We start from the raw sequence: 17,949 nt of genomic DNA, 5'->3' as shown, positions 1-17,949 counted from the left end.
AATACAATATATAATTTATTTGTATTAAATTAAGCTTTTTATTCAGTGCTTTTATTCTTCTTCGCATTAGTATAATGTATTTTATGGCTCATAATAATTACCTTGAATTACCTTGTGTTTGAATGTGCAATACAAATTAACTTGCTGTGCCTTATAACTGTATTATTGATATTATTATTATTATTGTTTACAATATATTTATAATGTAAATATGTTTTACAATTGTTATTTGTGTCGTTGTCTTTATTCTAAATGTAATGGAATTATGTTTAATGTTTATAATTGTTCTATTATCCGTTATTGTTCGAAATAATGATATATTATTTAAATGACCCAGAGGAACTACAAAAGCAACTTTCAAAGAGAGAGAGAACATTTTATTTTAAAATTTTTAATTTCCCACTTTTAATTCAAAATCGGCACGTATCTTCGCACCATATGACGCATTCTATTGAAACTCGGAAATCGCTCATTGTAATTTAATGTAACGTCTGTGAATGGGAGCACACGGACACGGGCGGCAAATGTGTTTGTTTGTTTGTCTGGCAAAGTTGTGAATTCTAAACTGATCCGCACAAAGGATAGAGCTACATTGGAGTTTAGATCGAAGTTCGACGCGTGTCTCCTCAGAGAAGAGTCAGAGATTGGATTTTTCCGAGTTCAGCCTCAATGAAATGCAGCAGGGCAAAGGACACGCATGAATCTAACAGAGTCAATAAGAAGTCCCTTATATGTCGACAGGTTCAACGCCTACTTTTACATTTCTGCCAAGAAATATGTAGGCCTATAGATGGAAAGACATTTACAAACATTAAGAAGTTAGTGCTATCAGTAGTCGGCATGATGGCTTTTGCAACGCGGAATAGAAATGCAAATTAATTGGAAAAAAGAATCAGAAAACCAAATGAAAAGTATTCTTTGGTTGAGTGAGCACAGACGATCCTGAATGATACGGTTATCCATGCAAATGATCTATGCAAAAAAACAGAAGTTATTTAGTACTTTAGCATATTTCTATCCAATGTGATGTATTATCCAATCCCAGCTCAGGTAGAGAAGGTATCCTACAGTATAATAACGCTAACTACTTCATTTATAATTATTGGCTAGTGATGACATTATGATCTTTAATAAATAAAAAAAAGGACTTCTCATACCCCCACATTTTCAAATTATATCCAAAGATATATTTGTCATTAAGTGCAGTCATTTTCCAGGCGCTGACATGACATATACCTGAAATCTTTACGAAACAGCTGTCTGTTGGTAATAGATGGCATGTTGAAGGTAATAATGGGCCGATGTTTGAAATAAAAACGTATTTTAACAATTCTGTTGCATGATGAACAAGAAAAAATAAGCATACACATGTCTGAATGAACAGAGATGTGTTCATTATTAGTTTCGAATTAATGCTTACTCTTATGTCTGAGATGGATAGATAACTCTGTCTGTCTGTCTGTCTGTTCTTAGGCCTGAACTTTTGATCCCCACTTCCTCCATTCCATCCAAGTGCCCACTTCTCATCTCCTTTGAACTGAGGGTTGTGTATTGAGATGAACTTTGTTGTCAGGGAAGTGGAGCATGCGCCATTTCCTTGAAGTGACGCGTTTAATGTGCAGATCATTTCCATGTGATGTTGAAAAATGCGTTTGGCTCATGTTATTAGACTTGAAAAGTAACATGATGCAAATACCACATAATCCTATGTAAAAAAAAGACTTTTCAAAAGGTAAGGTTTTGAAAGTTATTTATATATATATATATATATATATATATATATATATATATATATATATATAACGTTTTTAATTGTATTTCCGTGCACGACGAATTTGCAATGCACTATTATAAATGCAACATTCCAATACAATATAAATTCCCCACATTAAGTGTACAAACTTAACTATTTTATGCCATTGCATTCAAGACAATTCTCTGAAAGATAGTTCCAATGCCAATTTTTAAATAATCATAAAATACTTATTATTATTATTATTATTATTATTATTATTATTATTAATAATAATAATAATAATAATAATAAAACTCCGTTCTTTGCATGATACGTGGGATGCCAAGGGTAAAAAAATATATGAACTGATTTATTTTAATAAAATAAACAAAAAGGACCTTGCATACAGTGACTCGATGTTCGGGAGCCTGTGTAAAAGTGAGGAAGTTGCTCTTTGAAGACTACTGCTCTGTTATTGCTTCATCCATCTCAAAGCGGGTCAATGTTTTTCCAGCTGATGTGTATTGAGCGTCGTGCGCGTTTCCATCAGCGACCCGCGGCCGCTCCACCGTCCGGGGTGTCGGGCCTTCACACTCCCGCCGTCTGAGACCGCTGCTCGGATGTTTCAGAGCCAGTCGCCCATTCACACGTCCCCGTCCCCCCCCCCCCCCCTCCAAAAAAAAAGCACCACCTTTGATCGCCGCATGCGAGGGGTGTGTATAAAAGGTTTTTTTTGCAGGGAGGTTTCCAATCCAAGACACACACAGTGAGGGGTGAAAAACCGCACCATGTCCGCCGTGCAGGGGAGTCTTCACATGGAGGATCTGAACCACTTCCAACTATGCCACGAAGCCAACCTCGGAGGTTACAGCGCCGTGCACACAGGTTCGTGAATGTACCGCTTTGTGGATTCCGTTTCGTTTCGTTAATCCGCAGAACGACGATGTAACAGACGACAGGACGTTCGTTCACCGATGCCGGTTTGTGTTGTGTGTAGATTTTGGGCCCCCGGATTCCCTCAAGTACTTAAACTCCGCCGTGCCGAGAGCCGACAACATGGCGCTCCTGAACCACAGGAGAAAAAGGACCAATTTCACCCAGCAGCAGATCGAGGTGCTGGAGAAGGTGTACTCGGACACCAAATACCCAGACATCTATCTACGGGAGAGGCTGGAGGCGCTGACCGGTCTGCCGGAGTCCAGAATCCAGGTGAGCGCGGGGGCCGTCCGAGGTCACCAACGCACCACCCGTCAAACTGTGTCCATTTAAGTATTTGTTGATCACACAACAGATATTAATTGCCGTGCGCACCAGAAACATTGTTATTACATATATATTGTAAAGAATATAAAAATACACAAGCAGGTCGGTGTGGTGTGTGTGTGTGTGTGTGTGTGTTTGTGTGTGTCTGCGTGTGTAAAATAATGTTGTTTATAAATATACACCATTCTTTTATTGAATACATTTCAAAATGTCTAATATTTTTCAAACGTGGAAAACCATCTATAATAATTCTATAATTCTACAGTATATACACACAAAGAAACTTCTAGGGCTGTTAGTCTAGTGTTGTGTGTTGTGGGTACTAGTTCCTAACTTTATTTCTGTTTGATTTATTCCAGGTCTGGTTCCAAAACAGACGGGCCAAGTCTCGCAGGCAAGTTGGCTCATCGGTCTCCATGAAAGGCCCCAGCAGCTCTCCTGCAGCCCCCTTCGTGCAGCTCCAGGGCAGAATGGCTCCTGAGATGCAAGGCATTGCAAACTTCTCGGTGGAAGCCAACTTTGGAGCATCGTTCCGCAACTGCACGGGGGATCAGCACCGGACCGGCTTTGAACACACTCCTGTTTCGGCGGAGCCACCGATAAAGAGAGAGGAGCTGAGCGTTGTCGTCCCTTGTCATAATACTCATCCTTTCCACAAGGAGAATGGCCATTACCCCAAGGTTCCTTCTCCTATGAATGCCAGTACGAGCCCAAAGGTCCTGGTGGAATATGACAATTTCCCACCCAATAAAACCATTGGGCCAGAGATGAAAGTGGTTATTCCGCCCATTCCTCCCCAAAATAACTTCAACAGGTCGTCACCCAATGCCGCGTGTCAGGTACAGCACCCGCAGGTGACTGCCGCTGGGGACACCTTCAGCCATTTCGCCCCCATCCATACCAACGAGGCCCAGGACTTCTCTGACTCAGGCCGTGGTTACGCCTGGCATTAACATGTGTCTCGGGTGATCCAATCACAAGTGAACAGCTCTAAATACGGGTGTGAACGCACCTAAGACACATTGGGAGACGATTACTTAGACCACATTCGGAGGTGCTCTGGACTGCATATGGCCACCATCTTTTAGCAGCGTAAACGTGAATGTGTCCTTGACACAATGAAGGACCGCCACTCACTACGTCTACCTCTGTGTAAGCGGAAGAACGTACTCTTCGCGTGCCAATAGTGTCATATTAATGTCTGGCCGGGAAATTGAGGCAGTTGCCCTGTTACAGAAGTGCAGGATTTATGATTTACAAGTATTTACACAAAAACATCCAGTTTGAACTAAATTAAGTCCCAAAGCAACCGAAAGCAACGTGGAGACGTGGGCTCGGGACGCACTGGTTTTTTGTTTTGTTCCAATTCAGTAACAGAGGAAAACAAGTACATCTAAAACACATCTACAAGTAAAAACATCTAAAAGTAAAAACACTTTGTTTTTATTTGTCCCTTAACCCAGTTGTTTAAAGGTTTTCATACAAGAAGGAAACTAACAAATACATTTAAAATAAAAACACAGAAAACCTGCATGAGTGTGCTTGGTGCACCGCTGTCTAGAGGAGAGAAAACTGCACTCCAATTATTTGGAGAACAATTTTGGTCTTTACAAACGTTAATGTTTATCTGCATATAGAGCAGGGAAGTGAGATCTGTTCACAGGTGGTTATTTGAGACGCATTCTAATGGCAGGTGTGAACGGATGTACTTAGAGCTGTCCAACTTGTGATCGAATCACCCAAGACGCATGTTAATAGCAGTTGTAAACAGGGCCTCAGACTCCCATTGGGAAACAATGGCAAGTTTTAACAATTTTATGTGACTTGAAATGTTTCCATGTAATTACAGAGGTGGTATACCAAGTATTTGGTCATGAGTTTGTTAAAGGATATGCATATTTATTTCAAAATTAAAACATGTAATTCATTTACTAAGTGAAAGACTCTTCCCCCCCCAAATAAGGGCAAAAACTTCCAACAACGTGCTTTGCAATTTTTAATATAAAAGAGCGTGACATTTATGTACACATGCCCTGAGGCACTTTCATATACAAGTTTACAAAAGTGAAATAGAGATACTCTAGGAAAAGACTTTAACTTAGACTGGTGACATTTGTTAAGTGGGAGATTGTAGCAAGAGCCATGCTGAATAATATGTAAAATTAAGGATCAAAAGGCATTGGAAACCAAGAGTTCTCCTTTATAAAAATACCCAAATCTCTTCAGTGCACACAAAATTACAAAAAGCCATTTTTAAATGCTATTAACAGAAATGTTAAGTCATATTAATCAGAGGTATTGTACAAATATTTACAATAAACATTTTTACAAAACATTCTTTAGCCACCCCTGTGCTTACAATCAGCAGTGAGGGGGACCAAGACATACAGAGGAACCTTCAGAAGTAGTAAAATATTGTTTAATAACCATACACCCACTCAAAAATAAATAAATATGGACTATAAAAACTTCAAGAAGTAATGCTTGGCAAATTAAACAACCGTCAGGAATCAGAATAGAATCGTAGAATTAAAAGGTTGTTAAGCTTCACGTTCAATTGGGTGCACATACTCAATACAATACATGTGCTAAAAGACCAACCAGAAATTCCCACCATTTCCTTGAAGAATAGTTTCAGAAGTCTGGACAAAACGTCCGGTCCAAAGATCGGGACACAGGGAGCACATGTGATTCAAAACAGTCTCTCCCCCCCGCCGCAGTAAAAAACAGTTCAGGAAGGAGCACCGACTTTAGATATCCCCACGACCACTCTGCTGTGTGCATGGGTTCGCTGAGGGCGCAGGTGAGTTCAGACGGCATTGGTGTTGTTGGCAGCGAAGGCGTGCAGGTTGCCGAGCTGACTAAGGCCACTCTGGATGTGAGCCACATGGATTTCCACATTGTTCTGAAAGCAACTGGAAACAGAAATAGAGAACAGTAATGCAGGTCTACCCAGTCATGTAATAAACCTGGGTGTCTGCAGGTGCTTAGAATGTCTGCGTTGTAAATTTTAGGCCTTAAAGTCACTAATTGCCACTACTGAATTCATGAGGTCTTAATTTCAACATCAACATTTTGTCAAGATGTCTATTTCTTCGACCGTCCCAAGTTCAGTGAAACATGTAGACTACCTTACCACTTACCTTGCCATCTGACCTAAATCAAACGTTATAATAACAGTTAATAGAATCATCTAACACATTACATTCCTATTTCTACCCAATACTTCCATTTGCCCTGTACAAAATATATCCATTGTACTTATACTAACTAGCAACACTTCAATATATTCAATAAGAGACTGATTTGTGCAACACACGGTTAAATGTCAAAATCTGTCTTAAGCATTTAACCACGCATAACATTTCACTCTACCATACCTGCAGACACCCTGTCATTGGTGTGATCAACCTGCCATATGCAGGGAGCTCCAGGTCAAATAGAATTGTTTTTGTTCCCTGGTAACTTCCAGCCATCTAATCTAACAGGATGAGAGTGGAACCAAACATAACATGTGTATCTTCACCTGAGGTTGGATGGGTCTATTGATCTCTTGATATCATTAAGAGAGTCGCTTAGAGATTTGAACTCAAAGGAATTCAGGTCGCCGCCCTCTGCCAAACACTGCAACAACAACAAAAAGACCTTGAAGTGAAAGTTAGAAGGGTCAAAGCATTGATCTTTTATCAACACTTGCAAGTCTTCAGCGAAGGCGACCGCTGGGATGATTCAAGTTTGTACCTTGATCTGCAGCAGTAGGGCGGTGAGCCGCGAGATAAGCTGCGTGAGGCTGGGGTTGGCGACACTGGGCTGTCCATCTCTCTGGGAGGTGCCCTGCTGGACCAGCTCCTGGGCCTCCTCCTCACAGCGCTGCCGCAGCTCTGTGGGACGGTCAGCTGGAGCCATGCCCTGATCTGGAGCCAGCTGCGGAGGGCACAAGTGGAGAAGTATTTAAAGGTTTACCCATCAACACTCAAAAACAGAAACCACAGGAAGTCCACCCAAAATACTCTTGGAGAAACATGCTGTCGAAAAATAGGAAATTGTGATTAAATATCAAATAACAGTTATATTTAATCTTACAAACAGTGGTTTATCAAGGTTAGAAAGGACAATAATGTAAGGTGTTTAAAGCACTGACTAAGTTCAAGTTAGATTAAAGTTTATGGGTTGCATTAAGGTTATCTAACCTGATGAAGGTGGATTGCTAGATATCACACACACACACACACACACACACACACACACAGTATGGTATCGAACCGTTTGCTACACCCCGCACTACATGCCGTATGTGTACCACTTCCTATTGAAGCTGGAGCACCACCTCCCACGTCCGCCTGACCTGACAGGGTCCTTGAGGCATTTCTCTTTTGTCGCGTGAGAGGTGTGTTTCTTTTCAACTGCCTTTTCAATAGAAACAAGATAAAACTACGTAGAAATGTTTTTGTAAAGAGTGCAATCAATCAAGGTGTCAAGTCGGAAAATAATCTCCTGGGATGGCCGTGTCCCTCTTTATTACAGACTTCTCTTCAGACGCTCACTTCCACCAGGCGCTTGCCTCCTCCCACACCTCCCCTCCAATCAGATGAACTAATGCAAATTATAACAATCCACAATGAACTTGAATCCCCCCCCGTCATACACACAGAGCGTTACACTAGTTATTTATGGCAGACTGCTATAAATACATTTTTACACCTTTTAAACTTTTTTTCTCTTAAATATAAAAGATGCCGAAATCTTAGAGTTAATGTGGCCTAAAAACCGTGATACATACTACGTCATAATATCCACATATTCTGGGTGGGGCGGTGATATTTGACTTTGACAATAGTGAATCATTGGCCAGGCCTACTGAGTACTGTTCTATGCTTCTGAGAGGGATGTTTGTATATTAAAAAAAAAAAAAAAAAAAAAAAAAAATTTTTAAAATAAATAAATAAATAAAAAAAAAAACACAAGATTAACAGAAGTGCAACCTTTTCTTTAAGGAGAAGTGTGTGTGTGTGTGTGTGCGCGCACGCATGCTGTATCCAAATTACCTCACAACAGAACTGCTGAACTTCATACAGCACTTTGTTAAGGTCATTATTGAGCTGCTCCAGCTCCAGTACTGTGGTTGCATAGCGCTTTTGGAAGTCCAGGCCAATAGGCATCGAGTAGGACTTCTGAAAACACAAACAAATATTCAGATTATGTTAAACTGGGAATAAGCTTAATAACAGTTGTTTTTTTTTTTTTTTTTAATATACCAATTTCTCAGCTTCTGTGTTCATATCTCTCAAGTGCTTGATATGCTCCTTCTTGATCATGAGGATTTTGGACAGTCGTGTCTGGAATGGTGAAAGAAAGACCAGTTACTCAGGAACCTAAAATATCTTGTGTCGTATTATTTCACTAGAGAGGAAGTAGTTACCACTTGGACCAGGAACTTGACAGGAAACCCGCCGAGTGTGTCCCCCTCAGTGCCCGTCAGTTTATTGTTCCATGGAGATTGACCGATGAGAGGGTCGTTATCCTGTGATGGAGCGGAGAACATTAGACTGTTGGTTCATTCAACCCCCCCCCCCCCCCCCATTTAAACTAAACTATTGCCATGAGGACAATCCAGTTAACCTGGGTTCTAGTGTGGGACAGTTTAAGGGTGGGATTGAAGCTTCTCCAATGCTGTTAATTGTTTTGTTAATTTGAAATAGTTAAAACATGTATTTATACCTTTAAAAACAAAGTTTAGTGCTTTGACAGATACAGTAAAAGCCCAATACAAAATTAGAAGCAAGATACAAAATGACCTTAAGTAGTAAACACAATTTAAGATAAAGAAAATATTAAATACATGATCTAAAAATAAATGATCAAATGATCAATGTATCAAAAATATCAGTATCAATCACATTACATAAAAGCCTATTAAAAATAGGATTTAAGAAGTGATTTAAAAAAGGCAGCCTCATCTAATGAAGCAAGGCAGTCTAAATCTCACGGCCCCGGTTAAAAGGCAGAGGAGGAAAAACTAATAATATGAACAATGTACAGCTTGTATTCCCTGCACAGTAAACTTACCAGCTGGACAGGGGTGGTGGCAGCCGGGTACAGTGCTCTGGGCGGAGTCATTAAGTTCTGCAGGTAGCGAGCGGCCCGATGCTTCTGGGCAAAGGCTGAGATGGGCATGGTCTCATTGGGCTCGTTGCTCTGAAAAGAAACATTTCAAACCAAATGTATCATCACAGCATGTAAACATGATTTACTGTGCACTGTATTGTTAACCGTTTTCCTTAAGTGTATAAAGTAAAGTCGGTCAGGGAGGAGACATTTCCCTCTTCCCCTGCTATTCAAGTGTTATAAAGTCATGATAATTCACTTTATTTCAATAAGGACCACAAGTCTCAGCAGCAAAATAAGAAAGCAGTAACTTTAAATCATTACTAAAAGACCAATGTGACACACACCATTCAAATACACTGACTACAACAAGAAACCAAAACGGCTGAATATAGCTGCAACATTGTGGACAGTAGTAGTCTTACCAGTACTTCGTAGTCGGGCACAGTGTGAGTGCCCAAACCGTTGCGGTCAAAGGTCACACGGTAGGTTGCTGCACTGGTGTCTACCGCGTCGATCTGCCCAGTGAACAGACCGTCGTGGACACCTCGGAGCCGTGCTGCCAAACAGAATGCCCCATTAGAAATAACTTGGAAAAAAGAATGCGATTATAGTTCCAAAACACAAATTGGTATATTTAAGATATGAACTTTGCCCACCACTTAATGAGCCTCTCCAAAGTGTGTAATCAACAACTTACTCAATCAATCCACACTTGAGTCAGTAGAATTTTGCAAATAGTGAGCAACTGTGGGTCCATTCAAGGATGGGTTATAACAACGTAGTAATGAAAATTTTTAAGCCCATAGTGAGTGTTTCTTAATCTTCAAAATTCAAGTGACAAGTTACATGCAAAGATTCTCTTAAACAAAACATGTTGCATCAAGGAGACGTCATTATTCACACATCTTGTTTATGGCACAAATTCACATCTCAAAAATACATTGTGGTTCAAGCAAAGGAACCCACAGTGGATCCACCTTCCAAATTGGCCTCCGAGTGCTGTAGGGATGACGTATTTTTTGGCCAACCAGGAAGTTAGCATCGGCCTGGTTCCCTCAACAAAAAGCCAGTGGGATTTTTCAATTGGATTTTGGACTATTGCAGAAAATAAGCTCCGCAGCAAACAAAGGTTTGATACTTGAGTGTTTTGTTCAGACTGATAATCTTCACAAATTAGGATTTTTGCAGTGTAAATGCAATCGTCAGAAGTAAAAAGCTAACGTTAGGCTATAAACAAACAACACCAAGGTCGCATGACTTCAACGCCACTACCACTAAGCTTCCAACTTGTAATTTCATTTTGCGAGCTTACCTCTTCTACAAAAGCCTGGAACGTTGAGTCAGAATAATTTGCAAGAGCGCGAGTATAAACACAACTAGAGGCTGTAAAGGTGGACCCGTGAGTAGGTGAGTTCCATGTTCAGCGTGATCACGTTTAATGTCCCTGACAACCTCTGCTGTTTCATTCAGCCACTTGTGAGCAATTGCCTTTTAAACAGTTGCTAACAACACGTAAAAGCTTCAAAATTCCTGCAACACTCCACACATCACCACTAAATACAGTGAGAGCAGACAGCAGGTTGCCATGACTACAGCCAGACAGTACTCCAGCCTGGCAGTGAGGTTCAGCCATCTTACCGGTGACTTTGGTGCCGATGATGAGAGGCAGAGGGATTTCATCAGGAAGGTCCTTGCACTGTGACACGTCAGAGAGTTTCCTCTGCTGAAGCAGCCGCATTTTTTGTCTCTTCTGCCTCAGTGCCGTCCGCTCTTCAGCAAAGAATGCAGATGAACACCTGCGACAGAAAACAGACCAGTGCAGTTCACAGATACAACTTCATCAGCTTTTATATGCATTACCAGCTTGTATAAATGAACGAACTACACCAGAAGACATTAGCCATGATTTCTAGATCTCTTAACAGCTTTTGGAACCAATGCAGGAAAATGCAAATGAAAGAGTGACAAACAGAGGAGACGGTTGTGTTGTGTCATACCGGCGTGGCTTGCCCATCAATCTCCTGATGGTTCCCCATTCAACCCGTGTCAGCTTCCTGGTTTTTAGGTTGGGAAATGACTCCTTTAGACAGAGGCAGAAGTCATTGTCACCCTCAAAAAGAGGTCTGGAGGAGGGAGAGAAACAACAGCCGGTCAGTCTACAATTCATAAATTTTCCCCTCTGTAATCAAAGCACTAGACCAGAAAGCACATCAGCCTATTATACCCAATGTCAACTGTATTCAGAATGATTCAGTGATTAAATTAACTGGAAAGGAAAGTCACTGATCCGTTGCAATCAGCTCACAGACTGGCAAAAACTGCCATATGCAACTTAAAAGTTTTTTTGTCCACTTCTTGTTCTCAAACACTATTTTGCTGAGCAGTTACACCTCGAGTATACTGATGCCTTAAGGCATATAGAGCAAACTTCTCATGCTTCTCCAATATTGTTAAATTGCATTACATATAAGCCTTCATAACATTAAATGTATGTTCTGTAGTCGTGACTGGGACAATACCTGTCAATATTTGAGTAGAACCATTCATAGATGCACCATTTGTGAGCCTTGGGTAGTTTGAGGAGGTTTCTTAATCTGAGACCAATTTTCTGGGATGCCTTCTTGTCTGGAGTAGTCACATTAGAAAACTTCTGCAAGGTAAATATTGAAACAGCATACTCAGCAAACAATACAAATCAGATTTTTGTTCTTTATGGTTAAATAAAATAAGCCTTTTTATTTATTATTATTTTAAAATGTTCTCATCTCTCAAAAAACAAAGATAATTACAGCACAGAATCACTCGTCATAATATCATATAATTGTAGAAGTACTCTTTAACTGCCTGGATAGACATGGAATTTACAGTTTGTCACAGTTGTTTACTTACTAAAATTACACTACAATTGGAACTTGACACTATCACTGAAATCTGAAGCTCATGTACCAAATCCCTAAACCAAGTCTTCAAAATTGCAAGCACAATTTCTGATTTACACTCTTCAGAGCTTTAGCACTATACAATAAAAAGGCCACAGATTAGCTGTTTTGAAGGAAAATTGATGTTAATGGTGAAGCAAGAGCTAGAGGTCAAAGAGTGAGAGTAAGAGACAGTTGTCCAAATGAGATCAGGGTCACATTGGTTGACCATGTGCTCAACCATGGATTGAGTATGAGGGAAGCTGGGCAGAGAGCTTGGCCCAACCGTAGGCATGACACGGTTCCATCTATCATCCGTTCTTTCAGAAATTAGGACCGGTAAGTCGCCTACTTTCGACACTATGCTACTGCTCTATGTATGTATACCGCAGTCTGACATATCAGTGGGCCAATGTAACAGTAATGTCATTTCATATTGAAATAAATATATATTTTAGCTTACTGTAAGAAATCATATATTTTTGGATCTTCTGCAGAACTCAGATGACCAGGCTATGGAAGACACCGGCTGTTAACACCAGAAAAGGTGACCCCTTCTCATCACATTCCTGGGCACATGGCATCCTCATTCAAGCCAAGCAGAGGGGTGGACCAGAGCAGCCCAGGTACAGTATGTCATCTGGGATAATGTGAGTTTCCACCGGGCTGTTCTGGTCCGCAACTGGTTCACCAACCAACCACAATTTATTGTGCTATACCTCTGACCATATCACCTACTCCTGGGGGCTTTTGGTGGCCGGATTTTATTTTATTTTTCATATTATTAATTATTTTTTAACAGAAAAACCCTTTCTTACTGAACATTTTCCTGGATTTTTCCTGTTGGGTATGTTAAGTGTTACCTACAAAACAAGTGTTCCAAAATACTGCACTTCAGAATTATATACCATAAATCAAAATGTTACTGTATTGTATTACAGTATTGCATTTGTTTATATATATTTGAGTAGGTATACATTAATGTAACATTGTTTTACAATTGGCGACAGTGTAACACTGAAAATGCAAAAGCATAAACCTATTGATAAGATATTCATTATAGTATTGTTTTGTGTTGAACATATCAGGGCGTTGTTGGCTTATAGGAAGATCTATTGATATGATGTGTCTGTGTGATTTTGATACAAAAAAAAAAGAATTTTGGAAAGAGAATAGTTTTGAATATTGTTTGTGTAGAGATTTGTAGAGTTTTGCATTTCATGTTTGTAGTTTGTTTATATGTAAATACCACAAAGATTCTGAAAATGTGTGTAAACAATTGTAAAAAAAAAAAAAAAAAAAAAAATAATAATAATAATAATAATAATAATAATAATAATAAGGATGATGTGAGAAGCGGCAGTTTGCCTAAGCAAATTTCAAATTTCAGTGCTCTCAAAGTGCTATACCAACAGAAAAATGCATCTATCACATATAACAGGCAATGACACAGCATGTAGTATCGGGGCAAATAGCGAGTGTTTACCTGCGGTGTTGTGGTGACCCGCTGGCTCCTCCTGGGAGATCTGGAGGAGACTCGCTGCGGGTGCGGCTCTTCCTCCTCACGAAACAGACGACTCCTCTTAGAGCCCCGAGTCGGCTGAACAGACACATTGACGTATTTATGTCAGGCTATGGTTGTCATCTGAGACCCCGATTGTAAAAAAACAGTGGCTGATAAGATCCCTTCTGAAGAATGTCCAGAAAACTGATCAGCCATAACATTCAAACCACTGACAGGTGAAGTGAATACATTGCTCATCTTATTACAATGGCACCTGTCAAGGGGTGGGATATATTAGACAGCAAGTGAGCAGTCAGTTCTTGAAGTTGATGTGTTGGAAGAGAGCATCTCCAAAACGCAGGTCTTGTGGGGTGTTCCCAGGATACAGCGGTAAGAACCTACCAAAACTGGTCCAAGGAAGGACAACCGGTGAACCGGTGACAGGGGCATGGGTGTCCATGGGCTCATTAATGAACGTGGGGAGCAATACCACAGAAGAGCTACTGTAGCACAAATTACTGAAATGGTTAATTCTGCTATGATAGAAAGGTGTCAGAACACACAGTGCATCGCAGCTTCGTTGTGTATGGGGCTGCTTAGCCACAGTGCCCATGCTGACCCCTGTCCACCCCCGAAAGTGCCTCCAGTAAGTGTCAAAACTGGACCATGGAGCAATGGAAGAAAGTGGCCTGGTCTAATGAATCACTTTTTTTTTTTTTTTTTTTTTTACATCATGTGGATGGATGGTGTGTTGTTTACCTGGGGAAGAGATGGCACCAGGATGCACTATGGATGGAAGGCAAGCCGGGGGAGGAAGTGTGATGCTCTGGGCAATGTTCTGTTGGGAAACCTTGGTTCCTGGCATTCATGTAGATGTTAATTTAATATGTACCACCTCCCTAAACATTGTTTCAGACCAAGTACACTGCTTCATGGCAATGCTGTTCCCTGATGGCAGTGGCGTCTTTAAGCAGGATAATGCACACTGTAAAAATTGTTCAGGAATGGTTTGAGGAACATGACAGAGAGTTCAAGATGTTGACTTGGCCTTCAAATACCCCAGATGTGAATCCGATCAAGCATCTATGGGATGTGCTGGAACAATAAGCCCAATCCATGGAGGCCCCACCTCACAATTTACAGGACTTAAAGGATCTGCTGCTAACGCCTTGGTGCCAGATGCCACCGGACACCTTCAGAGGTCTTGTGGAGTCCATGGGTCAGAGGTGTTTGGTGGCACGAGGGGGACCTACACAATATTAGGCAGGTAGTTTTGATGTTGTAGCTGATCGGTGTAAACTCAATCAGCAGAGAAAACAAATAAACATTAAGCCAAAAGCCTCATATTAGGTATTATAACACCGCCTTCATATCCAGTTAAATAAAGGACTGTGGAAGACTTATTATATGCACTCAGGAAATAACGATTATCTATCAGTCCTAGCAGCTAACTAATAGCTTGCATGTATTAAATTGCGACCAGTCTTCATTTTCTGATCATTTTATTTAACAGATGAACAAGAGACTCCAGACGGAGAGTTGAAAAAAATGCAGGAAAAATAACATGTTTTTCGACTAACCGTATCCATTGTCAGGGAGGAATGGCGTCCCCTTGTGTTGTGAGGCCTTGGGAAGTTGTTCTTTTCATTTAGAGTATTTGACAAACTTCCCTCTGTAGGAATAAACAAGGACCAATACAACGTTAATATTCAGACACTATATTCTTGACTAATGTAATTTGGTGCACCAGCACACACCTTGTGTGTACGGGTCACATGTAGTTTGACATTCCAGTTTCAATGGAGGAGAAAGTCAGTTATTACCGATGCCAACACCATGTTAAAATTTATTTCCAATTTGAGTCATAAGTCAGGTGAATGAAAACCATTAAATATTTTATACATTACCTTTCAGACTGACAAGTGCTTCTGCCGAAGAGCCTAAAACATGAGATCAAATTATGTTACATCAATTAACTAAGCAATAAAATATGTCAAAGTACACAAGGGATGGTTCTGAATTAACCTGACACAAAATGACTGTAGCAGAAATCCCGCATTGACATTTCGACTTCAGATCCGTTTGCTCGGAAATGTACCCAAAGTATTAAAAGTACTTGTTATATCCAGTGTCTTGACATAACATAGCATAAAGCACCACTGCACCTTTTTTACCCCCTGTAGATAAGTATTCATGCATATCCTATTTACAATTTGAAGAAAAACAATTGTATGATATACATATATAAATCCAGATTTATTTTAACTTAAGTAATGTGACTGCTAGAAATTCAGTAGAGTAAAAAAGTATAAACATTGGATTTGAAATTCAGACGATAATAGTAATAATAGTCCAAAGTCCTTGAATCTGGATATACTTAAGTACATGTTTCAAGTATCTGTACCTAGTTACTTTCCAACACTGGAGCAGAATATTTACAATCACATAATGGTATTGCGGTTTATTTTAGAAATGTGTACAAATACTTCCATTAAATCATTATTTTTGTGTTAGTACCAAGTATCAAAAGCTAATATAATGCTGCCCTGAACCATGTTCTCAACTGTCAAACACTCGAGTGAAACTTCAGCAATGTTTCACTGAAGCAAAACAAACAAGATTTTGTTACACTTCGTCAGATGTCAGTGGGTTAAACAGATGGATTAGGGATCACAATCCCACTTTACTCTTCTCTACTGAATAATGGCAGAACAAACATTGCGGTAACATTAACTAGCCTGCGATTAGAGGACACCTAATTCATTACAGCAGCACACACCAAAATAGGCAATAATTATAAAGCAGTAAGAATAAAAGGAAAAAGGTGCCATATGCAATAAACTAAAACACACTTATATAAAAAAAAACCCGAAATATAAAATAAGCCTAAAACATGCAAACAATTCACTGTCATGAAAAAGGAAATGTGCAATATCAAAAGTCTGAATACACACATACATATCAAATGCACATATAGCGTGTGTACCTGGGTGTAACACAACATGCTTATTATGTATTGCAAAGAATTTAAATTACACTCAGCTAGATAAACAAATGGGGGGCATGCTGTTCCGTTCTACAGTGGGTAAAGATGACCACACAGAGCTGGAGTTGTTTTTTTTAAACGCGGAATCACGGTTAGCGAGAGTATGCTACGAGCTAAGCTAAAGCTATGTGTTTACCCGGCGAAGACTACGCCTGTGGCTTAACTTTAGCTTCCATTAGCATGTCTTGCTAACTTGGATAGACCGGTATCTCTACCCGTGCAAAAGCGAGTTTTACACCCCAACCTCAATATCACACCCATTCTGGCGAGAAAGCGCGTGGCAGAGAACGACCGAAAAACTATTGTAAGCCACGAACCCGCTGCGTATTAATTATGCGAAACTCTTCAAATTATTGTTGTTGTTACTCACTCTCGTCTAACAGCTGGTCCATCTCCGCCATCTTGAATTAGCCGCGCTGCTTTTTCAAAGACCTTGTCGAAATGCATTCTGGGTAGGGACGCCACGGAGGGCAATTTGAGAAGCCCCCAAAATTAGCCACGGCCGGGTTATGAAGGCACAACGTCACCACCTCGTTTTAAGACGCTAGTGTGTGATTTTATATATATTCATATGAAGTTGTTGGTTTTACTACTAGGGTTGAAACAGCCTTTTGAAGTCAATGCACAAGTTATTCTCAAACCCAGGCCACAATCTCTCCATCCCGCTTGATTGTCTCTCCAAAACGAGTTTAAATTGACTGGAGCACTTGGTTCCGACTACGATTTATTTCACCATTTGCATGTGGTTTTTAATTCAACGCATCCCTTTAAAATCGTAAAACAAAAGGGTGTTGAGAAAATTGACGTCTTTTTTTTGGCACAGCATTGGGAGGGAGCGGTGGTTTGGTGGCCGCCCCCGCCCTTCATTTGCGAACTGCGGTCGTCCCTGGACTCGAAGGACACTTTCAGGTTTCTCCGCGGGCACGACCGACGGGATTTAGCGACGCTGTGCACGGATTAAAAAAAAAAAAAAAAAAAAAAGGGGGCACCCAGTAGCAGAAACAGAAAAGCAACGCCAGGACAGGAATTCGCCCTCCGCGTTCGGCGGTCTTCTCTCCGAAGGCTTCATTTTGTTTCCTGTGAAGCCAGACTCTTTGCATTGGGGTTTGTTCAGGCGCGTTCCAGCCGGACTGTGTTGTCGTCTCCGTCCGGGGTCTCCGTTCAAAACCCGAGTCTGAGGGTCGAGTCGGACGCGACTCTCTCTCGCGGCCACGCCCAGAGACGTCGACTTCTTGATGACGACGCACAAAGTGGAGCCAGGATCTCCGGCGTCTCGGGAGAGTGACTTGCCGGACGACAACTTTCTCCGCTCAAACAGATTGCAGACACCTGTGACTTAAGAGGTGAGTTCGATTACTAACTAAAGGACAATGGC

The 17,949-nt window shown here is 40.6% G+C and overlaps 2 protein-coding genes across 2 annotated transcripts; one reads left to right on the top strand and one right to left on the bottom strand.

Annotated features, from left to right (window-relative positions):
- Window positions 1-2,523: 2,523 nt before the first annotated feature.
- Window positions 2,524-3,951, top strand: mixl1 (Mix paired-like homeobox; the record flags this gene model as incomplete). The annotated part of the gene is made up of 3 exons (XM_080022978.1): window positions 2,524-2,620; window positions 2,733-2,944; window positions 3,358-3,951. 3 exons carry the CDS (start codon window positions 2,524-2,526, stop codon window positions 3,949-3,951), a joined length of 903 nt encoding a protein of 300 aa, XP_079879104.1.
- Window positions 3,952-4,980: 1,029 nt separating this feature from the next.
- Window positions 4,981-17,885, bottom strand: lin9 (lin-9 DREAM MuvB core complex component). Its single transcript, XM_080021290.1, has 15 exons — window positions 16,945-17,885; window positions 15,436-15,468; window positions 15,109-15,200; window positions 13,511-13,624; window positions 11,626-11,756; window positions 11,104-11,229; window positions 10,745-10,902; window positions 9,529-9,662; window positions 9,065-9,193; window positions 8,418-8,519; window positions 8,254-8,334; window positions 8,044-8,169; window positions 6,740-6,922; window positions 6,525-6,622; window positions 4,981-5,913 (listed from the first exon to the last, which is right to left on the bottom strand). The coding sequence occupies exons 1-15, from the start codon at window positions 16,973-16,975 to the stop codon at window positions 5,808-5,810; spliced, it is 1,644 nt and encodes a 547-aa protein (XP_079877416.1). The 5' UTR covers window positions 16,976-17,885; the 3' UTR covers window positions 4,981-5,807.
- Between the last annotated feature and the right edge of the window lie 64 nt (window positions 17,886-17,949).

The sequence above is a fragment of the Zeus faber genome (assembly GCF_960531495.2).
Source record: "Zeus faber genome assembly, chromosome: 2".
Taxonomy (NCBI): domain Eukaryota; kingdom Metazoa; phylum Chordata; class Actinopteri; order Zeiformes; family Zeidae; genus Zeus; species Zeus faber.
The sequence above is the reverse complement of the archived record's forward strand: the minus strand, read 5'-3'. Positions and strand labels throughout refer to the sequence as shown.

What these genes read in the sequence shown, in the direction of transcription:
- lin9 (XM_080021290.1), bottom strand. Translation starts at nt 16,975, where the DNA reads ATGGCGGAGATGGACCAGCTGTTAGACGAGA. An exon ending in CCTCCCTGACAATGGATACG is followed by an intron (nt 13,625 to 15,108) that starts GTTAGTCGAAAA and finishes GTGTCTGTTCAG; the next exon opens with CCGACTCGGGGCTCTAAGAG. An exon ending in TCAAGTTCCTGGTCCAAGTG is followed by an intron (nt 8,335 to 8,417) that starts GTAACTACTTCC and finishes TCACCATTCCAG; the next exon opens with ACACGACTGTCCAAAATCCT.